The sequence below is a fragment of the Anomaloglossus baeobatrachus genome, chromosome 2 (genome assembly GCF_048569485.1).
Source record: "Anomaloglossus baeobatrachus isolate aAnoBae1 chromosome 2, aAnoBae1.hap1, whole genome shotgun sequence".
Lineage (NCBI taxonomy): Eukaryota > Metazoa > Chordata > Amphibia > Anura > Aromobatidae > Anomaloglossus > Anomaloglossus baeobatrachus.
This window is the reverse complement of record NC_134354.1, coordinates 653,554,724-653,575,553: the sequence shown is the minus strand read 5'-3', so window position 1 is coordinate 653,575,553 and position 20,830 is coordinate 653,554,724. Positions and strand designations below refer to the sequence as shown.

The 20,830-nt window shown below is 51.7% G+C and overlaps 1 protein-coding gene across 1 annotated transcript in view; it reads left to right on the top strand.

The window, feature by feature from the left end:
• PRIM1 (DNA primase subunit 1) overlaps positions 1-20,830 on the top strand; it is a 157,426-nt gene that overhangs the window by 36,110 nt on the left and 100,486 nt on the right. The window contains exon 7 of the mRNA XM_075337039.1: positions 12,545-12,654. Within this exon, the coding sequence (XP_075193154.1) occupies positions 12,545-12,654 (110 nt within the window). The remainder of the gene's footprint in view (positions 1-12,544; positions 12,655-20,830) is intronic.

Sequence of the window (20,830 nt, the reverse complement as noted above, 5' to 3'; positions counted from 1 at the left end):
ACTGCCTCCGGAGGCCACACAAAGCATTACACTAAAAAGTGTAAGGCCCCTCCCCTTCTGGCTATACACCCCCCGTGGGATCACGGGCTGATCAGTTTTCAAGCTTTGTGCGAAGGAGGTCAGACATCCACGCATAGCTCCACTGTTTTTAGTCAGCAGCAGCTGCTGACTGTCGGTTGGAAGAAAAGTGGGCCCATATGGGGCCCCCAGCATGCTCCCTTCTCACCCCACTTTTGTCGGGTGTTTGTTAAGGTTGAGGTACCCATTGCGGGTACGGAGGCTGGAGCCCACATGCTGTTTTCCTTCCCCATCCCCCCTCAGGGCTCTGGGCGAAGTGGGATCTTACAGGTCTCCAGGCACTGAGACCGGGCTCCATCCACAGACCCAGAGAACCTGCTGGATATGGAGCTGAGTATCGTCAGGGACAGGCCCTGCTACATTAAGGTACTCTGTGTCCCCGGGCAAGCGCGCACACACACACCAGCATTGCTGGGAGTGTTAGTGCGCCGGGGGCAACAGCGCGGAGCGCTCGTGCTATTATTCACTACAGCTTTGCTGAGTGACTTTATGTATTGGGAACTGCCGCGCCGGCCGCTGCTGGGTGTTTTTTACATTGTGGCGCGGCTGGGACTTGTGGTGCGCCGGGGACTTCCGCGCTGGCCGTGCACATGGACGGCCGCGCTTATTACTCGAGTCCCCGGCTTTGCGGCCTAGTTTTCGTTTCGTTCCCGCCTCCAGCCCTGCCAGTCAGGGGAGAGGCGGGACGCTGTACAGACAGTCAGCGCCGAGGGCTGGAGTCTGCTTTGCATTCTCCAGCCCCCTTCACTGGACACAGTGGGACGCCAGTTTCCCGCTCTTGTCTGGGGCACGCCCACGGCCCGCCCCTCTTCACAGGACGCCGGCAGCCATTCCTGCACGCAGTCCGAGCTGGGGAACGGAGACATGCTCTGGGCAACCAGTCACAGGGCTCTGGCGACCACACACCCGCGTTATAGGCGGGCGGTAAGCAGCACCTGAAGTGCTGACCCCACTAAATACCGAAGTGTCCATTTGTATTTTATGCTTGTATGCTATACACTGCACTGTAGGTCGCTATTTTTGGCTATATGCCCTCCTAGATGGCGAGATAACAGCAGCAAAAAAGCAAGGGTGCTAAGGCACAGGTTTTCTATGCTGCTTGTATTGCATGTGCTGAAGTGTTCATTTGTACTTATGCTTGTATGCTATACATTGCACTGTACGGTCGCTACTCTTGGCTATATTCTCCTAGATGGCTGGACAACAGCAGCAAAAAAGCATGGGTGCCAAGGCACAGGCTTTATAGGCTGCTTGTATTGCATGTGCTGAAGTGTTCATTTGTACTTATGCTTGTATGCTATACATTGCACTGTACGGTCGCTACTCTTGGCTATATTCTCCTAGATGGCTGGACAACAGCAGCAAAAAAGCAAGGGTGCCAAGGCACAGGCTTTCTATGCTGCTTGTATTGCATGTGCTGAAGTGTTCATTTGTACTTATGCTTGTATGCTATACATTGCATAGATGGCTAGAATACAGCAGCAAAAAAGCAACACAGGCTTTCTATGCTGTTTTTACTGCATGTGATACTGTTCCACACAGCAGGTTCCACTGACCCCCATTGTGTGCAATGCTCCCCTGTAGCACTTGGTCAGCCGGGGTCTCTACTAGAGGTGGCCAAAGGAACCACCTGTGAACCCTGTCCAGGGACAGGGACGGAGTTGCAGTTTCGGCTGATAGATTGTCATGGGATAGAGACTTTGCAGTCCAGACAGGCCATGGGCAATCTTGATTAATGCTCCCTGGCCACCCTCATTTGGAACATAATCAGTGCTCCGGGGGGGTCCCAGGCATTCCAGGGTGAAGGCTCTGACACGGACGACAGTCCCAGACAGCCTAAGCTAGCTCGCTGGGTGCGGCACTCGGCTTCATCACTGGTCAGGGTCCCAGCAGGACTCTGTATGATGAGGCAGACGTAGCTGATCAGGGCTTTGGTCCTGACACCGCTCTCAATCCGGATACACCGGATGGTGACGCCATAGTGAATGATCTTATAGCGTCCATCAATGGAATGTTGGATATTTCTCCCTCAGCTCCCCCAGTGGAGGAGTCAGCTTCACAGCAGGAGAAATCCCTTTTCAGTATCTCATGCGTATATTGAGTACTTTTCTGGCCACGCTGACTTCAGAGAAGCAGTTCAGAAACACCACGCTTACCAGATAAGCGTTTTCTCCAAACGTATTAAGGATACACGTTATCCCTTCCCCCTGACGTGGTCAAGCGCTGGACCCAGGGTCCAAAGGTGGATCCCCCAATCTCCAGGCTTGCGGCTAGATCCATAGTTGCAGTGGAGATGGGACTTCACTTAAAGATGCCACTGACAGACAGATGGACCTCTGGTTGAAATCTGTCTGTGAAGCTATCAGCGTGTCGGTTGCTCCGGCATTCGCAGCCGTATGGGCACTCTAAGCTATTTCAGCTGCTCTTGAGCACATGTACATCTGTGCCGCAGGTGGTGTCCTTAACCTCGCAATGTCTGCATTGCGACTTACCCTAGTAATGCTGTCCTGGAGGGACAGTCGAGGTTTCGGTCCTTCCCAGGCTCGGGCAGGTCCCAATTGTCCTCGTCCAAAAGGGCTCAAAAGGCTCAGAGGGGCTCAGATTCCGGCCGGGCTCAATCACGCCCAAGGAAGGCAGCCGGAGGAACCGCTACCAAGGCGGTCTCCTCATGACTTTCAGCTCTCTCTCTCCGCATCCGCGGTTGGTGGCAGACTCTCCCGCTTGGCGACATTTAGCTGCCACAGGTCAGACCGGTGGGTGAGAGACATTGTGTCTCACGTGTACAGGATAGAGCTCTGTTCTCGTCCTCCGGCTCGATTCTTCAGAACTTCCTCCCCCCCCCCCCCCCCCCACCGAGCCGATGCTCTTCTGCAGGCAGAAGGAGTGGTAATCCCTGTTCCTCTTCAGGAACACGACACGGTTTTTTCCTCCAATCTGATTGGGGTGCCAAAAAAGGGTGGCTCTTTCCGTTCAGTTCTGGACCTAAAACTGCTCACCAAGCACGTGAAGGCCAGGCGGTTCCGGATGTAACCCTCCGCTCCGTCATTGCCTCAATGTCTCAAGGAGATTTCCTAGCATCAATAGACATCAGGATGCTTATCTCCACGTGCCGATTGCTCCAGAGCACCAGCGTTTGCTACGTTTCGTTATTGAAGACGAGCATCTTCAGTTCGTAGCCCTGCCCTTCGGTCTGGCGACAGCCCTACGGGTTTTCACCAAGTTCAGGGCAGCAGTGGGAGCAGTCCTGCACTCTCAGGGTCACTCTGTGATCCTTACTGGGACGATCCACTTGTCAAGGCACCCTCTCAAGAGGCATGCCAACACAGCCTGAACGTGGCGCTGGAGACTCTCCAGAGTTTCGGGTGGATCATCAACTTTTCAAGGTTAAATCGGGCACCGACCCAATCACTGACATATCTGGGCATGGAGTTTCACACTCCCTCAGCGATAGTGAAGCTTCCGCTGGACAAGCAGCGTTCACTACAGATGGGGGTGCAGTCTCTCCTTCAAGGCCAGTCACACCCCTTAAGACGCCTCATGCAGAGGCAGTCACTTTCGCGCAGTTTCATCTGCGTCCACTTCAATGGGACATGCTTTGCCAATGCGTTGGGGAGTCGACGTCCCTAGACAGGAACGTCTCCCTTCTCAGACGGTCAAGGACTCTCTTCAGAGGAGTCCATCCTTCAGATCAATGTTCTGGAAATCGGGGCAGTGTATCTTGCCCTGCAAGCCTTCCAGCAGTGGCTGGAAGGAAAACAGATCCGAATTCAGTCGGACAATTCCACAGCGGTGGCATACATCACCCACCAAGGCGGAACACGCATCGCCAAGCCTACCAGGCAATCCGGCGGATTCTGATGTGGGTGGGAGACAGAGCATCCACCATATCCGCAGTTCACATCCCGGGCGTAAAAAATTGGGAAGCAGACTTCCTCAGTCGCCAGGGCATGGACGCAGGGGAATGGCCTCTGCACCCAGAATGGTGTCAGGAAATCTGTAGCCGCTGGGGGATGCCGGACGTCGACCTAATGGCGTCTCGGCACAACAACAAGGTCCCGATTTTCATGGCGCGGTCTCACGAGCAAAGAGCTCTGGCGGCAGGCGCCTTAGTTCAGGATTGGTCGCAGTTCCAGCTACCCTATGTGTTTCCACCTCTGGCACTGTTGCCCAGAGTGCTACGCAAGCTCAGCTCCGATTGCCGCCGCGCCATCCTCGTCGTCCCAGACTGGCCGAGGAGGTCGTGGTTCCCGGATCTGTGGCATCTCACGGTCGGCCAACCGTGGGCACTCTCAGACCGGCCAGACTTACTGTCCCAAGGGCCGTTTTTTCCACTGAATTCTACGGCCCTGAACCTGACTGTGTGGCCATCGAGTCCGAGATCCTAGCATCTTCAGGATTATCTCAAGACGTCATTGCCACCATGAGACGGGCTAGGAAGCCGACGTCTGCCAAGATCTACCACAAGACGTGGAAGTTATTCTTATCTTGGTTCTCTGCTTAGGGAGTGTCTCCCTGGCCATTTGCATTGTCTCCTTTTTCCTCCCTTCCTGCATCTGGTTTGGGAAAAGGTTTGTCGCTCGGCTCCCTTAAAGGACAAGTCGCAGCGCTGTCGGTATTCTTTCAGAAGCGCCTAGTACGACTTCCTCAGGTTCGCACGTTCCTGCAGGGGGGTTATCACATTGTCCCTCCGTACAAGAGGCCGTTAGACCCATGGGATCTGAACAGGGTATTAATTGCTCTCCAGGAGCCGCCCTTCGAGCCTCTGAGGGATGTTTCACTTTCTCGACTTTCACAGAAAGTGGCCTTTCTAGTAGCGGTCACGTCTCTTCGGAGAGTGTCCGAACTAGCAGCGCGGTCATCCAAAGCTCCCTTCCTGGTGTTCACCAAGATAAGGTAGTGCTGCGCCCGATCCCAGAGTTTCTCCCTAAGGTGGTATCCCCTTTTTATCACAATCAGGATATCTCCTTACCTTCCTTTTATCCATTTCATCGATATGTAATGGCTTTGCATTGTTGGATCTGGTGTAGAGCACCCAGAATCTACATTCCCGCACGGCGCCCCTGCGCCGCTCGGATGCACTCTTTGTCCTTGTCACTGGTCAGCGCAAGGGGTCGCAGGCTGCAAAATCCACCCTGGCTCGATGGATCAAGGAACCAATCCTTGAAGCCTACCGTTCTACTGGGCTTCCGGTTCCATCAGGGCTGAAGGCCCATTCTACCAGAGCCGTGGGTGCGTCCTGGGCATTACGGCACCAGGCTACGGCTCAGCAGGTGTGCCAGGCGGCTACCTGGTCGAGTCTGCACACCTTCACCAAGCATTTTCAGGTGCATGCCTACGCTTAGGCGGATGCCAGCCTAAGTAGATGAGTCCTGCAGGCGGAGGTTGCCTCCATGTAGGGAAGGGCTGTTTTTACAGTCCAAACTTGAGGTATTCATTTACCCACCCAGGGACTGCTTTTGGACGTCCCAATCGTCTGGGTCTCCCAATGGAGCGCCGAAGAAGAAGGGAATTTTGTTACTTACCGTAAATTCCTTTTCTTCTAGCTCCAATTGGGAGACCCAGCACCCGCCCCTGTTTCCTTCGGGATTTTTGGTTTGTTCGGGTACACATGTTGTTCATGTTGAATGGTTTCAGTTCTCCGATGTTCCTTCGGATTGAATTTGTTTAACCAGTTATTGGCTTTCCTCCTTCTTGCTTTTGCACTAAAACTGATCAGCCCGTGATCCCACGGGGGGTGTATAGCCAGAAGGGGAGGGGCCTTACACTTTTTAGTGTAATGCTTTGTGTGGCCTCCGGAGGCAGTAGCTATACACCCAATCGTCTGGGTCTCCCAATTGGAGCTAGAAGAAAAGGAATTTACGGTAAGTAACAAAATTCCCTTCTTTGTGGGCTGAGCTTTTCATATTTATCAGCAAATATAAAATCGATTATAATGGGCCTGAATATGTGTGTGAAACAAGAACATCTGACTAAGGCCTTAGGCTATGTGCGCACGTTGTGTAATTTCATGCATTTACGCTGCCTTTAGCACTGCAGCATAAATGTGCAGGGGACGCAGGACGCATGCAATCTATGAGGATTGTGCATAATCCGTGCTCACGTTGCTTTTTTGAGCTCAGCGATTTGAGTGTCAAAAATGTGACAATCTCTGCGTTCAAAAATGCAGCATGTCACTTCTTTCTTCAGCGCTCTATTGGGAGACCCAGACGATTGGGGTATAGCTACTGCCCTCTGGAGGCCACACAAAGCACTACATTAAAAGTGCAAGGCCCCTCCCCCTCTGGCTATACCCCCCCGTGGTATCACGGGTACTCCAGTTTTAGCTTTGTGTGCGAAGGAGGTCAGACATTCCATGCATAGCTCCACAGATTTTAGTCAGCAGTGCTGACTAGTTCGGATGGAAGAAAAGAGGACACATATAGTGTCCCCAGCATGCTCCCTTCTCACCCCTGGATGGTGTTGTAAGGTTGAGGTACCTATTGCTGGTACAGGGCTGGAGCCTGACATGCTGTTTTCCTTCCACATCCCCTTGGGGGCTCTGTGGAAGTGGGATCCTGCCGGCCTCAAAGCTCTGACGCCGGGCTCCATCCACAGACCCATTAGAACCTGGTGGATGCCGAGTAGGAGTACGATCAGGGACAGGGCCCTGCATCATACAGGTACTCTGTGTCCCCGGCAGGCACAGACACACTCCGGGCTGGCTGGGTGTTGTAGTGCGCCGGGGACCGTACACTGAGCTGGTGTTCCTACAGTTATCTGGGGGACTTTGTGTTCTGGGAACGCAGCGCCGACCCCCTCTGGACCGGGCGGCGCTGCTGTGACTTGTGGTGCGCCGGGGATCCGCCGTCCGCGCTTTTACGGCGGCGGCGGTTATAAATTGAGTCCCCGGCTTTTGGGCCTAGGACGCCGGCAGCTCCGATCGTTCCCGCCCCCACCCTGTCAATCAGGGTAGGGGAGAGACGCTGTTTCACGGCAGCGAGGAGGGCTGGAGCCTGATTTACATGCTCCAGCCCTCACACTAGGCACAGAGGGAAGCAGGCTTCCCGCTCTTAGTCAGGAACGCCCAGGGCCCGCCCCCCTTCTTCTCTCAGGACGCCGGCAGCCATTACATGCATGTCTGGCTGGAGGAAGGACGCAAGCGCAATCAGTCTCCCTGTGATGTGTCTGAAGAGAGTGATCAGGACTCTAATCCTGGAACCCCTCTCAATCTGGATACCCCGGATGGGGACGCCATGGTAAACGATCTTATCTCAGCCATCAATAGGCTGTTAGATATTTCTCCCCCAGCCCCTTCAGCAGAAGAGGCGGCTGCGGAGCAGGAGAAATTTCGTTTCCTCTATCCCAAGCGTAAATTAAGTGCTCTGTTGGATCACTCTGACTTCAGAGAATCAATCCAGAAACACGACGCTCATCCAGAAAAGCGTTTCTCTAAACGTTCTAAGGATACACGTTATCCTTTCCCACCTGATGTGGTCAAGCGCTGGACCCAGTGTCCAAAGGTGGACCCCCCGATTTCCAAGCTTGCAGCTAGATCCATAGTTGCAGTGGAGGATGGCGCTTCACTTAAGGATGCCAATGACAGACAGATGGACCTTTGGTTAAAATCTGTCTATGAAGCTATCGGCGCGTCGTTTGCTCCAGCATTCGCAGCCGTATGGGCACTCCAAGCTATTTCAGCTGGTTTAGCAAGAGTGGATGCTATCTTACATCCAGCGGTGCCGCAAGTGGCGTCCCTTACCTCGCAGATGTCCGCGTTTGCGTCTTACGCTATCAATGCGGTCCTAGAATCTACCAGCCGCACCTCAATGGCGTCTGCCAATTCGGTAGTTTTGCGCAGAGCATTGTGGTTAAAGGACTGGAAAGCAGATGCTGGTTCCAAAAAATGTTTAACCAGCTTGCCTTTATCTAGAGATAGACTGTTTGGCGAGCCATTGGCTGACATCATTAAACAGTCCAAGGGTAAAGACTCCTCTTTACCCCAGCCCAGATCAAGCAAACCTCAGCAGAGAAAGTGGCAGCAGAAGTTTCAGTCCTTTCGAGGTTCGGGCAAAACACAATTCTCCTCGTCCAAAGGGACTCAGAGGACGCAAAGAAACTCAGATTCCTGGCGGGCTCATTCACGCCCCAAGAAAGCAAATGGAGGAACCGCTTCCAAAGCGGCTACCTCATGACTTCCAGTCCCCTCCCTCCGCATTTCCGGTCGGGGGCAGGCTCTCCCGCTTTTACGACACTTGGATGTCACAGGTCAAAGACCGGTGGGTGACAGACATTTTGTCGCGCGGGTACAGAATCGAGTTCAGTTCTCGTCCTCCAGCTCGGTTCTTCAGAACCTCCCCACATCCAGACCGTGTAGATGTCCTGCGGCAGGCGGTGGACTCCCTAAGAGCGGAAGGAGTAGTGGTTCCTGTACCGTCTCAGGAACAAGGGAGAGGGTTTTACTCCAATCTCTTTGTGGTGCCAAAAAAGGACGGCTCGTTCCGTCCTGTTCTGGACCTAAAACTGCTCAACAAACATGTGCACGCCAGACGGTTCCGGATGGAAACCCTCCGTTCTGTCATTGCCTCAATGTCTCAAGGAGACTTCCTTGCCTCAATAGACATCAAAGATGCTTATCTCCACGTGCCAATTGCTACAGAACATCAACGTTTTCTACGTTTTGTGATAGGAGACGACCATCTTCAGTTCGCAGCTCTGCCATTCGGTCTGGCGACAGCCCCCCGGGTCTTCACCAAGGTCATGGCGGCGGTGGTAGCAGTCTTGCACTCTCAGGGACACTCGGTGATCCCTTACCTAGACGATCTACTTGTCAAGGCACCCTCTCAAGAGGCATGCCAACTCAGTCTACAGGCTACGCTGGAGACTCTCCAGACTTTTGGATGGATCATCAACTTTCCAAAGTCAAATCTGTCACCGACACAGTCACTAACGTATCTTGGCATGGAGTTCCATACTCGAGCAGCGAGAGTGAAGCTTCCGCTAAACAAGCAGCGGTCCCTACAGACAGGGGTGCAATCTCTCCTTCAGGGCCAGTCGCACCCCTTACGGCGCCTCATGCACTTCCTAGGGAAGATGGTGGCAGCCATGGAAGCAGTTCCCTTTGCGCAGTTTCATCTGCGTCCACTTCAATGGGACATTCTCCGCCAATGGGACGGGAAGACGACTTCCCTAGACAGGAAAGTCTCTCTTTCCCAGACGGCCAAGGACTCTCTACAATGGTGGCTCCTTCCCACCTCATTGTCTCAGGGAAGATCCTTCCTGCCCCCATCCTGGGCAGTGGTCACGACAGATGCGAGTCTGTCGGGGTGGGGAGCAGTGTTTCTACACCACAGGGCTCAGGGGACGTGGACTCCGCAAGAGTCCACCCTTCAGATCAATGTTCTGGAAATCAGGGCAGTGTATCTTGCCCTACTAGCCTTTCAACAGTGGCTGGAAGGAAAGCAGATCCGAATCCAGTCGGACAACTCCACAGCGGTGGCATACATCAACCACCAAGGAGGGACGCGCAGCCGGCAAGCCTTTCAGGAAGTCCGGCGCATTCTGAATTGGGTGGAGGACACAGCATCCACCATCTCCGCGGTTCACATCCCAGGCGTAGAAAACTGGGAAGCAGACTTCCTCAGTCGCCAGGGTATGGACGCAGGGGAATGGTCCCTTCACCCGGATGTGTTTCAGGAAATCTGTCGCCGCTGGGGGGTGCCGGACGTCGACCTAATGGCGTCTCGGCACAACAACAAGGTCCCGGCATTCATGGCGCGGTCGCGCGATCAAAGAGCTCTGGCGGCAGACGCCTTGGTGCAAGATTGGTCGCAGTTCCGCCTCCCATATGTATTCCCGCCTCTGGCACTCTTGCCCAGAGTACTACGCAAGATCAGATCCGATTGCAGCCGCATCATACTCGTCGCCCCAGACTGGCCGAGGAGATCGTGGTATCCGGATCTGTGGCATCTCACGGTCGGCCGACCGTGGTCACTTCCAGACCGTCCAGACCTGCTGTCTCAAGGGCCGTTTTTCCATCAGAATTCTGCGGCCCTGAACCTGACTGTGTGGCCATTGAGTCCTGGATCCTATCGTCAACAGGCTTATCCCAGGGAGTGGTAGCCACAATGAGACAAGCTAGGAAGTCAACTTCTGCTAAGATCTACCACAGAACGTGGAAGATTTTCTTAACCTGGTGCTCTGCTCAGGGAGTGTCTCCCTGGCCATTTGCATTGCCCACTTTTCTGTCTTTCCTGCAATCAGGGTTGGAAAAGGGCTTGTCGCTCAGCTCCCTTAAAGGGCAAGTCTCGGCACTATCCGTGTTTTTTCAGAAGCGTCTAGCACGTCTTCCTAAGGTGCGCACGTTCCTGCAGGGGGTCTGTCATATTGTGCCCCCGTACAAGCGGCCGTTGGATCCATGGGATCTGAACAGAGTACTAGTGGCTCTCCAGAGACCGCCTTTCGAGCCTCTCAAAGAAGTTTCTTTTTCTCGCCTGTCACAGAAAGTGGCGTTTCTTGTTGCGATCACATCGCTTCGGCGAGTGTCTGAGCTGGCAGCTCTGTCATCCAAGGCTCCCTTCTTGGTGTTCCACCAGGACAAGGTAGTGCTGCGCCCCATTCCGGAGTTTCTCCCTAAGGTCGTATCCTCGTTTCATCTTAATCAGGATATATCCTTGCCTTCCTTTTATCCTCATCCGGTTCACCGGTATGAAAAGGACTTGCGTTTGCTAGATCTGGTGAGAGCACTCAGGATCTACATTTCCCGCACGGCGCCCATGCGCCGTTCCGATGCACTTTTTGTCCTTGTCGCCGGTCCGCGCAAGGGGTTGCAGGCTTCTAAAGCCACCTTGGCTCGATGGATCAAAGAACCAATTATAGAGGCCTACCGTTCTGCGGGGCTTCCGGTTCCTTCAGGGCTAAAAGCCCACTCAACCAGAGCCGTGGGTGCGTCCTGGGCATTACGGCACCAGGCTTCGGCTCAACAGGTGTGTCAGGCAGCTACCTGGTCGAGTCTGCACACTTTCACCAAGCATTATCAGGTGCATACCTATGCTTCGGCGGATGCCAGCTTAGGTAGAAGAGTCCTGCAGGCGGCAGTGACATCCCCGTAGGGGGGGGCTGTTTTGCAGCTCTAACATGAGGTATTTCTTTACCCACCCAGGGACAGCTTTTGGACGTCCCAATCGTCTGGGTCTCCCAATAGAGCGCTGAAGAAGGGAATTTTGTTACTTACCGTAAATTCCTTTTCTTCTAGCTCTTATTGGGAGACCCAGCACCCGCCCTGTTGTCCTTCGGGATTGTTTTTGCTGTTTGCGGGTACACATGTTGTTCATGTTGAACGGTTTTTCAGTTCTCCGATGTTACTCGGAGTTAATTTGTTTAAACCAGTTGTTGGCTTCCTCCTTCTTGCTTTGGCACTAAAACTGGAGTACCCGTGATACCACGGGGGGGTATAGCCAGAGGGGGAGGGGCCTTGCACTTTTAATGTAGTGCTTTGTGTGGCCTCCAGAGGGCAGTAGCTATACCCCAATCGTCTGGGTCTCCCAATAAGAGCTAGAAGAAAAGGAATTTACGGTAAGTAACAAAATTCCCTTCTTTGTGCGCTTTGGATGCGGCTCCCACTCTGCCTATGGTGGGGGCAGCAGCCATAGCGCATGAAATTGGCTTTTTTTCTGCAGACACACTGCATCCATTACGCAGTGTTTCTGCAGCGATTTAGCAGCTCACATGAGCTGCCAAATCGCTGCAGAAATTTTAGCATTTACGTGCGCACACAGCCTTACTCTGCCATATGGGAAACTGATTCAGATTTGCATAACTAGTGGCTTTTTAGGTTTTAATCAACACTGCAGACTCTAAGGCTATGTGCACACACTGCGTTTTTTTGACGCTGTGTGTTTTTGGGCGCTAAAAACACGCCCGCGGCAAAAAAGCAGCAAAAAACGCATGCGGGTTTTTTTTCGCTTTTTGATGCGTTTTTGGCTGCCTTTTGCTGCGTTTTTTATCTCTGCGTTTTTCCAATGCATTGCATGGGGGGGAAACGCAGAAAAACGCAGGAAAGAATTGACGTCCATTTTTTTTTTTTCGCTCAAAAAATGCAGCTTAAAAAAAAAGTTGTGTGCGGACAGCAAAAATGAAAACTCATAGACTTTGCTGGGAAAGCAAAGTCATGCAGTTTTGAGGCCAAAAACGCACCCGAAAAACGTGCAAAAATGCCGCGAAAAACGCAGTGTGTGCACATAGCCTTAAGCTGAACTAGACGGACATTTTTTCTCATTTTTTAGCATTACAATCTACTGTTTTATTTCAATACATTTTTTTTTTTTTTTTTTTGGATTAGTGTCTTGATACTGTATAATAGTTTAAATGTCCCTGCTTTTAATTGTTAGGGTTTTGTTTTTTGTTTTTTTTTTTTAAAACTTTAGATAATTGTCCTTTTTAGCATTTTATCCTGTTATCCTGGCAGTAATCCTGGTTCTGTATCTTGCAGGAAATCCATTATGGTTGTAGAGAGATACTTTGAACAATACGCCTTGGTGGGTCAGGACATCCTGGAGAATAAGCAGTGCTGGGACAAAGTGTTGTCCCTTGTTCCCGAAGATATCCTTTAGTTTTGTCTGATTATTTTATGAAACATTTTGTTATTGGAATATTTTTAACCCCTTTCTTACATGGGATGTAATAGTATGTCCGATGTGTGTATTGATCCGAGCCCTAACACAAAGGGCTGGCACCAGCTGTTTTTATGCAGACAGCGATTTCCAGTTGGTTTAATTGAAATGCACAGTCAAGGTCTGAGAGCAACATTTAATTGGTTTTAATCGCTTTAATGTCCATCACCCCCCAGAGAATGTATCTAAGCTTTGTTATGGCAGTCAGAGACCAGCTGCAGCCCCCATCACAGCCATCTTAGTGGTTCTGTGAATCCCAGCCACAGACTGCATTACTGCAGCATATATTATACATAAACAATTGTAGTTTCAAGTCTCCTATGAGAGCTAAAAAAAATGATTCCTCTTCCTCCATCCAAAATTAAATAAAATTAAAGATATTGTGTGTAACCAAATCTATTAAGGTTCAATTTATAAAAACATAACTTATTTAACTTATAGGTAGGGGTGGGCAAAACTTTTCCAGAGGGCGCAATGTGAGACAGTCACTGGAGGGGCGAACCAATAGGCTGAAATTCTGCTCAAAATTAACATTAATTCTAATTATTTTAAATTAATGTCACTTAATATTGAGCATAATTATGTATGCTGACACCTCCTTATATACATTAGGAGCCCCCATACAGGCCCCTACATACAGTATGAGCCCCCATAGTCCCTATAAATACAGAAAAATACCCCAAATATAGACTGAGCCCCATATAGCCACATTATGTACAGTGGGATCCCTCACATAACACCCTATATATAGTGAGCCCCTACCTAGCCTCTCTATATATAGAGCCTCATGTAGCCTCTCTATATACAGTATGAGCCATCCTATATACAGTATGAGCACCCAGAGTCACCTTTTTACAGAATGAGCTCCATATATTTTGGAGCCCTCTATATACAGGATGAGTCCTACAGTCTTTTTAGTTAGCGTGAGTCCTGACATAACACATATACTGTATATGTGTGTGTGTGTGTGTATATGTATATATTTATTATATATATATATATATATATATATATATATATATATATATATATATACACACACACACACAGTATATAGTATATATGTATGTGACATCATAGAGTCTGCAGTCTCACATACTGATTGATGCAGAATGAAGCCGGCGTCTCCATTCACCACCAATGTATTCACTGCTGTATGCATCCTGAGGATAGTGGTGACATCAGGAAACTGGCAAAGAGAATGGTGCGTCCCGTGGGCCACTATTTTTAGCCCTTTGGCTGTCTTAGTCCATGTGCCAGGCTGGAACAGCCAGCGGGCAGATGTGGCTCATAGGCTGAAGTTTGCCCAGGTCTGCTGTAAAGGGGAAAAAAATAAAGCAAATGCCAAAATTACTTTCTTCATCGTTCCTTATGGGAGACCCAGACCATGGGTGTATAGCTTCTGCCTCCGGAGGACACACAAAGTACTACACTAAAAAGTGTAGCTCCTCCCTCCGAGCATATACACCCCCTGGATGACCAAATCTAGCCAGTTCAATGCTTTGTGTTCAGGAGGATCACACATGCATTTTCATCTGATTTTTGATTTTAAAGAGTTGGAAGAAAAGCGGGTCCAAGCTGGACCCCCGGCATGTCCCTTCTCACCCCACTGTGTCGGCGGTGCTGTTAAGGTTGATTTCAAGGCTGGAGCCTTTACATGCCGCGCTCCTTCACCATCCCTCGGGCTCTGGCTTGAAGTGGGAGCCAGCACGGTTCTCACTGCTTTGCAGGAGACCGGTCTCCATCCGCAGCCCTCTCAGGACCCTGCCGGACGGAGCACTCATCCCTCAGGGACCTGGCCCTGCGTCTCTCAAGCTAAGTATTGAGACGTTATTGTCAGGGGGTCCCTTGCATTTTTTATTGTTGGGGAGAGTGTGTTAGTTATTTTGGTGACATTTCCGGCCGGTTCTCTGGGTTTCCCCTGAGAACCGCGCCGAGGGTGCCTGCTCGCCGGCCGCACTGTAAAATTTAGTCCCCGGCTTCAGCTGCGGCCTACTTTCAGTTTCACTGCCCCTGCATGTCAGTCATGCAGAGGGACAGTACGGCGCCGCCCACCGGCCGTTCAGCAGAGGGGAGGACACTCCTCTCTGAGATGTTTCCCCCCCTCCTCACTCCGGCGCCATTTTCTCAGCGTTCTCACACTGATCGGCGCTGGCTGCTGCATCTCTGCAACCTGTCTGGGGGTCTGAGTTGTGGGATCCGGAGGGCATACAATTCGGTCTGGTAAGCCACAACCTCTGGTTGTGGACTTTATTATACACTCTCTGGGGGTCATTCTGAAGGAGTGTGTTCTTACTGCAGAGCCTCCACCTCGGCAGCATGTCTCACACTAGGAGCAAGGCTGCAAGGCTGTACTCAATATGCACTGCATGTAAGCTCGTACTGCCTGAACCGAGCACATATCCTCATTGTGATGCCTGCTCTAACATGGTGGTGCCTCAGCCTGGAGTCTCCCCAGTGGTCCCTCAGGCTGCTCCGGCCCCGGTGGCTGAACCCCCGGCTTGGGTAGAATTGTTTACTAAGTCTATCTCCCAGTCCTTTGCTGACTCCATGGGAGAGCTGTCCCGGACTCTGCTGAGCATGCATCAGCCCCCTTCACAGGGTGCCTCTGCTGCTTCGGCTCGCTCTCCAGAGCTCACAGAGGATTCTTCATCTGCTCCCACACCCCGTCCTCCTAAAAGGAAACGCAGGGACCCCTCTCCTTCCTCGTCCCGCGGCTCCGATTCACGAGCCGATTCGCAGGACGAGGAGGATGTCTTTACTGGGGGCTCGGACGCTACCTCTATGTGCCCCATTGATCTGACTGAGGGGGATGCAGATGTTAGTGATTTGATTGCGTCCATTAATACTGTACTGGACCTCAATCCGCCAGTATCAGAGGAGCAACCCTCTCTGGCAGAAAAGCACCAGTTTACTTTGCCTAAGAGACCAAGGAGTGTGTTCTTTAACCACTCCAGTTTTCAGACCACTGTGTCCAAGCCCAGAGCCTGTCCTGACAAACGCTTTCCTAAGCGTGGTTCTGATGACCGTTTTCCTTTTCCACCAGAGGTGGTCAAGGAGTGGGCTCTCTCACCAAAGGTGGACCCTCCGGTGTCTAGACTCTCAGCCCGGACAGTTGTATCTGTGGCTGATGGCACCTCACTCAAGGATCCCACTGACCGCCAGGTTGACCTCCTGGCCAAGTCTGTCTATGAGGCGACAGGGGCCTCGTTCTCCCCATCTTTTGCAGCACTGTGGACTCTCAAAGCCATCTCTGCTTCTCTGGAGGAGATGCATACCCTCACTAGGGACTCTATGCCTGAATTGGTTGCTTTAACTTCCCAGGCTTCAGCCTTTTCAGCCTACGCCATGTCTGCCATGCTGGAGGCCTCTCGCCGCACTGCGGTGGCCTCCGCCAATTCCCTCGCTATCCGCAGGATCTTGTGGCTTCGTGAGTGGAAGGCGGATGCTTCCTCAAGAAGTACCTTGCTGGGCTCCCATTTGCTGGGTCCAGGCTGTTCGGTGAACAGCTGGATGAAATTATTAAGGAGGCTACTGGCGGGAAGAGTACTTCCTTGCCACAGACTAAAGCCAGGAAACCTGTCCAGGGCAGGAACCAGTTGAGGTTTCGTTCCTTTCGTTCCTCTAACTGGTCATCCTCTAAGCCCTCGGCCTCGTCCACTAACTCGGCCAAGGACCAGAAGCCCACCTGGCGCAAGAAGCCGCGTCCACAAGGGTCCGCAGGAGCTGCTGCCACCAAGGCAGCCTCCTCTTAACTATCTGGCCGAGCCAGCAACGTCCTTGGTCGGTGGCAGGCTCTCCCACTTTGGCGACGTGTGGTTTCAACACGTCTCCGACCAGTGGGTGCGGCATATCATCTCCCACGGCTACAGGATAGAGTTCTCTTCCAGCCCGCCAAACAGATTTTTTCTGTCAACTCCCCCCTGCTCCAAGGCTGCCGCCTTCTCTCAGGCCGTGGCATCCCTGCAGGCCAACGGAGTAATTGTGTCGGTTCCCGCCAGGGAACGGTTCAGAGGTTTCTATTCAAATCTCTTCCTAGTCCCCAAAAAGGACGGTTCCTTCCGGCCCATCCTGGATCTCAAGCTTCTCAACAAGCATGTTCAGGTGCGGCATTTTCGCATGGAGTCTCTTCGATCAGTCATTGCCTCAATGACCCAAGGAGATTTCCTGGCATCCATCGACATCAGAGATGCCTATCTGCATGTGCTAATTGCAGTTTCACACCAGCGTTGGCTACGTTTTGCAATCGGAGAGGAACATTTCCAATTCGTGGCTCTCCCCTTCGGGTTAGCCACGGCCCCTCGAGTATTCACCAAGGTCATGGCAGCAGTGGTTGCGGTCCTGCACCTCCAGGGGTTGGCAGTAATTCCTTACCTGGACGACCTTCTTGTCAAGGCTTCATCCAGCGCAGACTGTCAGCGGAGTGTTTCGCTCACTCTCGCCACTCTTGTTCAATTCGGGTGGCTTGTCAATCTGCCCAAGTCCACTCTGACCCCGACCCAAAAACTCACGTACCTAGGGATGCAATTCGAAACTCTGCCGGCACTTGTCAAGCTGCCCTTAGTCAAACAGCAGTCCCTCCATCTGGCGGTGCACTCTCTGTTGAGGCCATGCCGTCACTCCATCAGGCACCTTATGCAGGTGCTGGGTCAGATGGTGGCGTCAATGGAAGCGGTTCCCTTTGCCCAGTTCCATCTGCGTCCTCTGCAGCTGGACATTCTCCGCTGTTGGGACAAGCGGATTTCTTCCTTGCACAGGTTGGTGGCTCTGTCGCCACAAGCCAGGAGCTCTCTTCAGTGGTGGCTTCGGCCTCTCTCTCTATCTCAGGGACGCTCCTTTCTGACCCCGTCCTGGGTGATCCTCACCACGGATGCCAGTCTTTCCGGCTGGGGAGCAGTATTTCTCCACCACCGAGCACAGGGCATTTGGACTCCGTCCGAATCAGTCCTCTCGATCAATGTGCTGGAAATCAGAGCTGTGCTCCTAGCTCTCGTAGCCTTTCACCACCTGTTGGCGGGCAAGCACATTCGAGTCCAGTCAGACAACGCGACAGCAGTTGCCTACATCAATCACCAGGGCGGGACTCGCAGCCGCCTGGCAATGTTGGAGGTTCAACGCATCCTGCAGTGGACGGAGGACTCAAAGTCCACCATATCCGCAGTCCATATCCCAGGCGTGGAAAACTGGGAGGCAGATTATCTCAGCCGTCAAACCGTGGACAGCGGCGAGTGGGCTCTGCATCAGGCAGTGTTCCGGTCGATCCGCCGCAAGTGGGGCACTCCGGAAGTGGATCTAATGGCATCCCGGCACAACAACAAGGTCCCGGTTTACGTGGCTCGCTCCCACGATCCTTAGGCCTTTGCAGCGGACGCGCTGGTTCAGGATTGGTCCCAGTTTCGTCTGGCTTACGTGTTTCCCCCTCTAGCTCTCTTGCCCAGAGTCCTGCGCAAGATCAGAATGGAGGGCTGTCGGGTCATACTCATCGCCCCAGACTGGCCCAGGCGAGCTTGGTACCCAGACCTGCTCCGTCTGTCCGTAGAGGTGCCGTGGCGTCTCCCGGACCGCCCAGACATTCTCTCTCAAGGTCCGTTTTTCCGCCAGAATTTTGCGGCTCTCAGATTGACGGCGTGGCTCTTGAGTCCTGGATCCTGACGGCTTCCGGCATTCCTCCCGAAGTCATCTTCACTATGACTCAGGCTCGGAAGTCTTCCTCGGCAAAAATTTACCACAGGACTTGGAGAATTTTCCTGTCCTGGTGTCGTTCTTCCGGCCATGCTCCTTGGCCTTTTTCCTTGCCAACCATACTGTCCTTTCTACAGTCCGGTCTGCCGCTAGGACTATCCCTCAATTCTCTTAAGGGACAGGTCTCGGCTCTGTCAGTGTTCTTTCAGCGGCGTATCGCTCGACTGGCTCAGGTGCGCACCTTCATGCAGGGCGCATCTCACATCATTCCACCTTACCGGCGGCCTTTGGATCCCTGGGACCTTAATCTGGTCCTCACGGCCTTACAGAAACCCCCCTTTGAGCCTCTTAGGGAAGTTTCTTTGTTTCGACTTTCACAGAAAGTCGTCTTTCTGGTGGCCATAACTTCTCTCAGGAGAGTCTCTGATTTGGCCGCGCTCTCTTCGGAGTCACCTTTTTTGTTTTTTCACCAAGACAAGGTAGTTCTCCGTCCGACTCCGGACTTTCTTCCTAAGGTGGTGTCTCCTTTCCACCTTAACCAGGACATTTCATTGCCTTCCCTTTGTCCGGCCCCTGTTCATCGCTTTGAGAAAGCGTTGCATACTTTAGATCTGGTGCGGGCGCTCCGGATCTATGTGTCACGCACCGCCGCTCTTAGGCGGTGGACCTCTCTTTTTGTGCTGACCACAGGTCAGCGCAAGGGTCTCTCGGCTTCTAAACCGACCCTAGCTCGTTGGATTAGGTCGGCCATATCCGATGCCTACCAGAGTACTCAGGTGCCTCCCCCGCCGGGGATCAAGGCACACTCGACCAGAGCTGTCGGTGCCTCTTGGGCTTTCAGGCACCAGGCTACGGCTCAGCAGGTCTGTCAGGCTGCCACTTGGTCTAGTCTGCACACCTTTTCAAAGCACTACCAAGTGCATGCTCATGCTTCGGCAGATGCGAGCTTGGGCATCCTTCAGGCGGCTGTCGCCCATTTGTGAAGTTAGGTTTTGCCTACTTCTCAGTTTTCTGTTTATTTCCCACCCATGGACTGCTTTGAGACGTCCCATGGTCTGGGTCTCCCATAAGGAAAGATGAAGAAAAAGAAAATTTTGTTTACTTACCGTAAATTCTTTTTCTTATAGTTCCGACATGGGAGACCCAGCACCCTCCCTGTTGCCTGTTGGCAGTTTTCTTGTTCCGTGTGTTTTCACCGGCTGTTGTTGTAGTCAGAGGTTCCGGTTGTTCCGGGTTTTGCTCTGTCTCTACTTGTGGGTGGATGTCCTCCTTCAGCTTTTGTACTAAACTGGCTAGATTTGGTCATCCAGGGGGTGTATATGCTCGGAGGGAGGAGCTACACTTTTTAGTGTAGTACTTTGTGTGTCCTCCGGAGGCAGAAGCTATACACCCATGGTCTGGGTCTCCCATGTCGGAACTATAAGAAAAAGAATTTACGGTAAGTAAACAAAATTCTCTTTATTTGAGTTACAGTATCTCTCCTTTTAAAAAAAAAATGCAATGTTAAAATGATCAAAACATTTGGCCCATTCAACGATTTTTATTCATTTTTTTGACAGAAATCTGTCTAAAATTGCTTTGAAAATTCGCTCATTTTTTGTTTTATTTAAACACAAATTTTATTGCAGTTTTCAGAATCATTACAATATATCTAACATTTGAACAAGAATAAATTCACCTTACCAATTTACCCACCCTTGTCTTAACCCACCCTCTTTTATTCCCACTTTATCCCCCCCAACATTTTTAATACACAGAACACCAGGTATAAGTCTCGAAAGAACACACAGCTCCTCTATATTCTGATTCCCGTTTGAAGCCCTATTTCTCTGAAACCCTCGTCTCGCCCAACTGTCGTGTCTCTACTGCGTGTGTATTTTCAGCTTTCCCAATGTGCCTTGCAAGTCTCCCAGTAGATACCATTCCGTATTAGTGAAAGGAGATACCACTTTCCGTATTTCTGCAACTCCATACTGTTGTACTATTAATCTCTTCCATTTTTAAAAAAGTTTCCCGTTAGTTCGTCCTTATTTCTTTCGGCTTCCAACTGTTCAATATTGAGCAGCTTTTTAATCTGACCACCTCTTCCTCTGATGGAACAGATTCCTCGGGCCATCTGCGTAGTAGGGCCTTTTTCCCTATCATAGCAATATTATGGAAGAGTCTTGGAATCGTGGTCCCCCGTGTATCTCCTCCTCCTTCCTTTTCTTTAGTCCTGTGGTGGAAAATCCATAACAATGGGTCTAGTTCCATTTCCACTTCCCATACTTTCTTCGGCGCTCCATTGGGAGACCCAGACGATTGGTGTATAGCTACTGCCTCCGGAGGCCACACAAAGCATTACACTAAAAAGTGTAAGGCCCCTCCCCTTCTGGCTATACACCCCCCGTGGGATCACGGCTGCTCAGTTTTCAAGCTTTGTG